At 31.5% G+C, this 9,374-nt stretch overlaps 1 protein-coding gene across 2 annotated transcripts in view; it reads left to right on the plus strand.

Annotated features, from left to right (window-relative positions):
* LOC145248968 (uncharacterized) overlaps positions 1-9,374 on the plus strand; it is a 136,676-nt gene that overhangs the window by 38,573 nt on the left and 88,729 nt on the right. For both annotated transcript variants that reach the window (XM_080110778.1, XM_080110779.1), the window contains exons 3-6: positions 1,222-1,322; positions 4,364-4,505; positions 6,454-6,544; positions 7,451-7,598. In XM_080110778.1, the coding sequence (XP_079966904.1) occupies positions 1,222-1,322; positions 4,364-4,505; positions 6,454-6,544; positions 7,451-7,598 (482 nt within the window). The remainder of the gene's footprint in view (positions 1-1,221; positions 1,323-4,363; positions 4,506-6,453; positions 6,545-7,450; positions 7,599-9,374) is intronic.

The following is a 9,374-nucleotide window of genomic DNA, read 5'->3' on the forward strand; positions in this document are numbered from 1 at the left end:
TTACTTATTGTGTAGATGTTGTGTCGGGATTGCTGTTTAGTTTTGTTGTGCCTCACAACTTCTGATAAAATGTTTGATCAAAAAAGCAATTTTATGCACATTATCCAAAAATTTCATTGTTTACTTCATTAACATTTCATTGTATCTCCCACATGTATTAATGTAAATATATTGTTCAAAAAACCTTTGATCTGTAGAAATTTTGCTTTTGATTTAATCTTGGATCCATTGAATGAATGAGTAAAGCTGGTTCCTCTTCATAGACTAGACTATAGTTCCATCTCCTATAGCTTTTTCCAGCCCTGTAGAATAATTTTCACTTAATAAGTATTACCTATACAAACATGTCGAGCAAAATATATCTGAAACAAAATATATTTATGAAATCTTACTATATTTATCATAGTTCTCTATACCTATAAAATATGACAAATGCAATCCTGTTTAAATCTCATTTCTTCAAGCCATTAAAATTAAGAAACTAAAAAAAATTCATTTGTAATGTCTCCAAATTCATAACCACATTTTTTTTTCTTTCTTTGCCATTATAAATCTGAAGGTATAAATTGTACTGAAATGTCATTTCATGGAAAACTTTTCTAATCTTATACTGTTGGATATTTTCTCAATATGAAATTTATTAAATGAAATATTGTTCATTCAATTCCAAAACTGAATCCAATCATGGCAGCAAAACTTTGTATGTATATATATATATATATATATATATATATATATATATAAAGTGCTAAAAAAAAAACTCTGGTTGAGCCTCATAACAATTTTCAAATTAATCTCTATATGTATTAAATGTCTATTTAGGTGAACTTCTACATGAGTTAATTCTATTTACTTGAATTACTATAATCTTGTTTTGTGTGTGGCTTTAGGGAAATGGTAAATGAGCTTAGAATTCTTTTATCTTTGGAAAGTTTTTTTTTTTTTGTATCATTGAATTTGTTAGATTTGTATGTTCATCTACGTTATAAATTGAAATGCTGTATATAATTTTCTAGTGTTAGCTTTTTAAAAATTTCAAGTACTGGAGTTTGTATGAACTTACTAATGAATCCACATCCCAATGTTATTTTTTATGTATCATCTCCCCCCCCCTTTGTTCTGTAGTTGCATCTTTTTGTAGAATAGGTATTATCTCAATTGTAATTAGAATTTATATACTAAAAACTCTCCAGCTATCTCAACTTCAATTTTGTCTTTCAGACACCATTTATGATGAAGATGAAGTTCTTTTGGCTCTGGCAGAACAACTTGGAATATTCACACCTTTGGTTGGAGGTTCTGAGTATGTTCATTGTCTGTTGGTAAGTTAATTTTTATCTCGTTTGTATTTTACCATTCTTTTATGACTTAAATTTTCAACGTTTTATATCTGATTCTTTTGGCTAATTTAAAACAATGACTTGAAACAGAATTTCTTTGTCTACAAGGTCTTTATCTTATACTTCATCAGTCTGTCATAGAAAAAAATAGGTTAATTATTAGAATCTCTGTCATAACAGTTTGACATCTATAATTGAAATCTCATCTGTCTGTTTAAATGTATGTCTCGCAAAAACTTTTGACAGAGGCGATGGATTTTCACGATCAGTATTATTCTGAAGCTCTACCCTTTGGCCGACAAATATCGAAAAATTGGCTAAAAACATTAATCCTTCAACCTCAACTGGGCCCTACAGGGAAAGGTTGCTTTTTTCACCAATATTTTCGAAAGTCATCGTCCCTTTTCAATTGTCTAGCCTTAATTTAAACCTACATCACTTCTGGTTTGGCAATGAGCACAACAGCTAATACATCCAGTTTTTTTTTTCACTTTCTTTTCCTCCTTTGCGGTATGCGTTCAAGCCTGCCTACAACTTTTTTTGCTCAACATACACTTACAAACACCCAAGCAAGTATATATATATATATATAATCTAGGTAGTTATTTGTGTATATCCGTTCGAAGCGCTGTGTGAAGTTTGAATAAAACATTTAGAAATACATTTGAAGCCAAAACTGCAATGCAAATTTTTTTTAGAAAATAAACAGGTGTTTATTTTCTAAAAAAATGTATTTTGGCGTAAGACTCTTTATCAATTTTTTTTTCTTTTCTTCCTCGACATGATGTAGTGGAAGATAGTTCGATGAAGAATCCACATGATGTTGTTAACTGCAGGTTTTTATGAAGCCCGATAGGTGACGCGTGGTCACGCATTTTGGCTTCAACGGATATACACAAAAATAAATGCCCAGATTTTCAAAATGTGCGACCATGCGTCACCTATCCGGCTTCATAAAAACCCTGCAGTTAACATCACGTGGACTCTTCATCGAACTATCTTCCACTACATCATTTCGAAGAGAAAAAAAAAAAAAATTGATAAGTCTTACTCCGAAATTTATTTCTTTAAAAATAAACACCTGTTTATTTTAACAAAAGATTTTGCGTTGCAGTTTTGGCTTCAAATGTATTTATACACATATATATTATAAAAAACGGTTTCAAAAGCACAAACAAATTAAACCTTTAAAACTGAAGTGTTTTTTTTTTTTTTTTTTTTTTTTTTTTATTTACTTAAGAAATTTCATAATTATAAAGATTAATGAAACATGCAATGGGTAACACTATATCGATTTTAAAGAAAACTTTATTTTAGTTTTAACCCCCCCCACACACACACTATTTCTATCCATTTCTTGTACCTTGTGTCACTATTAGAATGTATTTTCTTTTATTTTCTATACAAAAGTACTATTGTGACACTACGTGGTCCACTGACATGTCACTGACCCCTATATTGTGTGTTGTGGATTTTTTCATTATCTTATGGCTGTCATCGTCTTGCTAATATTGTTGATGGTATCACATTGGCTCACAAGTGTAAAAAATGAAATAGATAAAACGGAGGGGGGGACAGAATCAGATGCTTTACATATGTCGGTTGAACTGTGACTTCGTCGACCCTCTATATGCTAAGGTCCACATTTATATCTACTGTAGAGGCCATTTCCATCAGTTGATCAGTTCATTTCTTCGTCTGTTCCAAGCCATGATTCGTCTTCAACTGTCCAACTCTGGACTGAACTTACTTGAGTTCAAACTCAAACTGTTACGTCCAACTGTCGCTAAGCATCTAAACTCTTATTTTTAACCACCTGACAAAGGCTAGAGGAACAGTTGGCCGAAACGTCGTTCATCAACAACTATGATGATTATTAGTCTGCAAATAAATTATTGCTGTAAACCAGATTTTTTTTTTATCCATAAATCGTTTCTATTAAAATCTCATTGAGTTTCGTTAAATCCCTTGCCAATCCTCAGCGTCAGAAAACTCCTTGTCAATTCTAATCTACCCACTAACCACAGGTAAATATATCTATATTTACAGGCACATTATTCGATCTTTCCATTAGTCACTGCTGCCTCCTGACTGACAATCCATGTCAAATTTAGTCTACTGCACTGTCTATTGTCTAAGAATCTCCATTCTCTTTTTTTTTTTTTTTTTTTTTTTTTTTTTTTCTCATACTTCCTAACATTTAACAGCAGCTGGTTGACCATTCATTAATTTTGTTTTAAGATAATTTCATAACCATGTCTGTGTGGTGCTAGGTTGTCTTGTGTAGTTTCTGACTTTTAGTCATCTGTGCATACAGAACAATGATATTCATTTATATAATGTAATTTGCCAAATTAAAGAATCCTAGTAAATTGGATTTGCACAACCGTGGACATTGTGACTCTTGTATTCCTGTTAAATTCCATTTTATCTCCCAGAACTTTCCCTATGGCTAAAAATACTCGAGTGACCTCCATATATCTGTCCGGGATGTTGCTAAACTTATGAAGAACCTAAAAATCCAAATTCGTTGACATGTAGAGCTCAACTATATATGGCAATACTTTGAAGAGCATTAAAATCTTGCTGATTCTCTCTTGGTGCATCATCACTACCAATGCTCTCATTTTTCCCTAAATCTTCTCATAAGAGGCCTGGCTAGTCTTTCTCTATCATTATTTTCAGGTAGGTGCTTGACCTAGCTACAATCTCTGCTTTTCTCTGACACCAATCTAAATGCCAAAAGATTGTTTCCCTGATGAATACACATGATCATTTTTAAGTTCATGTCAAATACTTGTCAACTTAATTAAATTTTCTCCATGTGTTTCAATCATCCTTTCATATTCTTTTATTCAATTGACAATCTCTTTGAATCCTTATCCTCTAGTAGCAAACAATAAATCTGTTACAGTATATTAACATTTTAAAGTATGTTATTGAAATATCAATTTGAGTGTGACTATTTTATTTTATTTTATTTTTTTTGAGTGGTAACTGATTGAAAAGCCTGTGTTTTTCAGAATCCTTTGGAAAGTTTGGCTATTGTTGAAGAGACAGTGGTTCGAGATAAAGCTGTTGATTCTTTAAGAGCCATTGCTGCTCAACACTCTCAGGCAGATTTGGAGAACTACTTTGTACCTCTTGTCAAACGATTGTCGGGAGGTGAGTTCCAAGTTTATTTCTACTACTTAAAACTATTTTTCTTTACACTATTCCTGGAAATATTTAATTTCTTCCTATCATTGTAGACTTATCAAGACTTTAAGAAAATGTGATAGTTTTTATTTTTTGTATTTTTTATTTCTTGTATGTTGTATTATTCAGACTACTTCTGTCATCTTGAGTGTTATTCTCTCGTTTCAGCCAATGTAATACAATCTTCAGCTCTGTTCTATTAAACTCTAAATATCTGCACAGAATTTCAAACAGGATTCTTTATTTTATCTACTGGGGCTAGCTTGCACTTGTTCTGTTAGCCTCGACCAGATAGAAGTCTTGACTAATTTGTATTAGTATCATCCGCACTGACGATTACCCCCCCCCCTCCAGAAGAGTGTCACTAGTCGTGTCTGATGGAACTAGACCATGCTACCTTCATAGATTTAGAGGTTCAATGACGATTCCAGAATTGAACAAAATATACCTGAAGTTGTCAGAATTATGAGACAAAATGTTAATACTAAAGATGCAAACTGTAGTAAGATTAATTGAAATCCTCAATCTTCATCTAAAAAATTCAGAAACTTAAACTTATCGACTTTATTTGAACAAAGTATTTTTAGATGATACTATATAAACTGAATAACCATATGAAACACTATTTCTACTATAACATAAACATCAAAATAAATTCTTGTACTGTTAATCAAATTATAGAAATCTAAAATGCAATAGTGTAAATTAAAATCATCTGAACAAAATTATTTTCATCTGAATGCATTTCTATTTTTTTGTTTTACATTCTTTAATGCTCTCTTTATTGTACATCATAACAGATAGTAAATCCAGACTTGGATATGGACTGAGCTGAAAAATCCATAGTAAATAAAATCGTTATGGACAAGTTTCAGCTGAAAACAACTTCACTCTAGTTCAAGGAAAAGTGGTGAACTGTATATAACGCTGGCAGTTCATTTGTAATAAAACCATCAAAAAAAATTTTGTTCAAAGTTTACCAAGCACGTTGATTTTTATCTCTTGTAAAATGGGGGATTGATTGGTATCTGACTCTACTTTTAGAAAAATCTTAGAAGTTCCTTTTAATCCTGTGTTTAAAGGGTTTTCAAAAATTAAAATAAAATTGTAGTAAAGCTTTTGGAAGCGTCCTCATTAAAATTTAAAAATTTAAGAACTTTAAATAAGCAGTTTTGAAAATGTAACATGCTATTTTATATAAAATCATTAGATTTTTTTTTTTTTTTTCCTTTTGAAACATAAAATATTTTCTCTCTGATAACATTCATTATCAAAAACTGGAACCTTCTTTTCTTATAAGTAAAATGTTATGCTGTGTAAAGTTCGTGCTGATGTAAACACACATGGTAGTGTTGGAATATTTGAATCTTAACGCGTTTTCCAAATTAGTTTGTTTACTCAAATTTTTTAAAAATCATTAATGATGCTTCCTATTCTTTTCACATTAAGGTAATTAAGAAAAAAGCTGAAAAGTTCCAACATGGTTAAATGCTGTCTAAAACAATCTAAAAGCAAAAACTGTCAGAAGCCATTGTTAAAAATGAAACTGCAATTTTCATTTTACCCTTGGAAAAATAGGATTATCAAATTTTAAATAATTTATCCAATTTTTTAATTTTTTTCTTTAAATCTCTTAATAGAATCTTAAAATAGTCTATGCTCATTTGTTAGCTTATCCCCAAAATATTTTTTTTTAGCAATTTGGTTAATTTAAGATCTGTTTTAAAATTTCCTTGAGAAATAGTTTTAATGTCCATTTAACGTTATTAATTGGTGGTTAATCCTAATTTTTCCAAGTTGCTTAACTTAATTTTTTAATGCCTTCCAATGTGTTCATATCATGCACCAACAGGAGTACAGTAGCTATATGAGGAAATTAATTGGCTTTTTTTACTCTTGATTATATTTTATTTAGGTGATTGGTTCACATCTCGAACCTCAGCCTGTGGCCTCTTCTCTGTGTGCTATCCTAGAGTATCTACCAGTGTTAAAGCTGACCTCCGTCAGTAAGTGTAATTTTGTTTCTATCTACAAAATAGTCTATTAAAACAACCTTGCCAAAAAAAACAAAACACTCTTAAAAAATAAATACAAAGATAGCTATAATCAAGTCTGTTGGCATTCTCCAGTAATAAACTTTTTGTTGTAATACCAGAGGTTGGAGATCTCATGAGCACTTGTAACTCTGCCAGAAAACTGAGCCACCCAACCAGAAAGTCAGCAGGTTTAATGTTTATCTTACAAAATGAACAAACTGATAAGTAAAACCATTGTTCACCCCTAATCACTCCTCAGTTGTCAACACTGATGCTCATTAAGAGAATCTTCCCTTTTTATTCCAATTCATGTTGGCCAAGGAGTTTAGACTTTGACTCTTGAAGAGTGCTATCGGCCTTTACAATCAGTGGCTGCAAACTTAGTGTTAAAGGAAAGAAGCTTTGTCTTGATAACCTTGGATATGATCATCCTGTTTTGGCTCCATTCTTCTACAAACTGGAGGCTGTTATTTGGCCATTTGATTTGTTTAATGTGGTGGCAAATATACCTATTTCTGATGCGATGCTGATGAATTCAATGTCTGACTGGACCATGATTAATTGGAAATCTTACTGACGTTTGTACCCAGAATAGATGTTTACATTGTTTTGAGTGTATTAGTGGGCAGAGAAACAGGTCTCTTGTTTAGACCCTAATTTAAAATTTGACATGCATGTTCTACTTCATTTCTAACCTGGCAATGGTAATTATTTCTCAGTTTTCTCTATTTTCATGACAAATTTGAATTCTTTAACAGCCCACATTTGCTCTTTCCTTTCTAAGGATACTTGATGTACAACTCTTGTCTATCATTTGTCCCCTCCCCCCTCATTTTTTTTTTTATTCAATCGTTTTTAATTAAATTTTCTTTGTAGATGTTTTAAGACATTATGTGGAGATGATACTCCAATGGTGCGCAGAGCAGCTGCTGGCAAGCTGGGCGAGTTTGCAAAGGTAGCGGAGACAGAATACCTCAAATCTGACTTAATTCCTTTGTTCAACACTTTGGCACAAGATGAACAGGTAAAACTCCTCATTGATATATATTGCACTTGCCTCTTTTAGAGGCAAGACCTACAAATAACTATTTTCAAAGATTTTAGGTAATCTAAATTTTCATTGTAGATGCAACCAGTGAGTTTGCTCGGCTTTGTATTGTCAAAATACTTGAGACTAAGTGAAATGTTAGGAAATCAAAATTTAAGAAAATCTTTGCTCAGCTTTTTAATTGTTCTCATGCAGTCAGTTTCAGTGTGATCAGACTGACAGCTGCTTCCATCAGAGATCCAAATTTAACTTTAATTATCTGTAAGTTACCCATTTTTTTTTTTTTTTTTTCTTCAGTGCTAGAAGACTGATTAGTTGGAAAACATTTATTCTGGTAATTTAAAGTAGAAGTTATGCATTGATAATAATGAGAATGAAGTGGACAAACTGCTACTTTGGGATTCTTGAGACTTAAAATCTAGGTGTTGTCAGTTGTGACTTTAATGGATTGTTTTAACAAAATGAAAAAATTATAGATGTTTAATTTGCATGGTGATTTTTGGGAGGATCTTAACACTAAATATTGACAGCGTATAAAGGGATCATTATTTTGCATTTCTAATATTGTTTTACTGTCATGTATATAAGCAATGGCTTTTAGATTTTTAAGAAAAAAAAAAAACTTTATATCTGCAGGGTGAATATCACTACAGATTAATATTCTGTGTTTTTGTAATATTGGATTTTTGGTACTTGTACAGTTTGATCAAGACATTAAAAAATGAAAATATTGAAAAAGTTATATTGTATGTACCAGTTATGGGATGAAATTCTCTGAAAAAAAAATTCACTTAATTTGGTCAAGTAGTTTTTTTTTTTTTTTTTTTTTTTTTTTTTTTTTTTTTTTTTTCTTTTTAGGCCATTTGGCTGTTTACAGACACGAGGAGGGTGGTAATGCCTATAAACAAAAAATTTAAAAAGAACACAGAAACTCTGTAAAATAAGTGGAAAAAAAACTCTAAAATATTTATTTTTTTCTGCTAGTGTTTCAAAATAATCTCGTCAAATTTTGACAAACTTTAAGCGGTGATGGTAGTTATCTCCCACCTGGCGCTCCCTTTTCCTAAGCGAAAAAAAAGATGGCCGCTACCCGAGCACTCTCATTAAAATTGATTTTCCTCTGGAAAAAAAAAAAACAAAAAAACTGCTTGATTTAAATTAAATGATTTTTTTTTTTATGAAAACTTTATTTCATAATGAATACGTACAATATAATTTTTTTTTTTTTTTTTTTTCAATAGTTTGGTCCCCCGATTTATCGGAGAGGGACCTCTTTTCAGTGGTGTCCGTTAGTCTGGACCATTGCCAGATAACCGTCGATTAGTTTTTCCTAAAATTTTGCCATAAATTCTATTTCATTAAATAGATGTGCACAGTAAAAAAAAAAAAAAATCTTTACAAAAATTCCTGTTGCGCCCCCAGGGGCTCAAGATGTCAAAAATGACCCAAAATGGTCATTTTTCACTGGGATTCAGCATTCCCAGGAGCTCAAAAGAGGGTTACAAATGTCCCAAAATTGCAGAAAATGACACTTTTTACCCCATAACTTTTGCCCATTCCAAGATTTTTCTGAAACTTGGCAAAAAAGGCAACGTTGGTCCTCCACACTTTTCACATTCATCATTTAACTATTTGTTTTTTGCGTCATCTCACATGCAGCGCAAGAGGGGACCACGCACATGCTGCTTGTTCATTTTTTAATGTTTTTGATTAAATTGTACAAGTACCAGCTTTTTCTATGAAAAATTCTAC

Source organism: Euprymna scolopes, chromosome 27 (genome assembly GCF_053919585.1).
Source record: "Euprymna scolopes isolate OS-2025 chromosome 27, ASM5391958v1, whole genome shotgun sequence".
NCBI lineage: Eukaryota > Metazoa > Mollusca > Cephalopoda > Sepiida > Sepiolidae > Euprymna > Euprymna scolopes.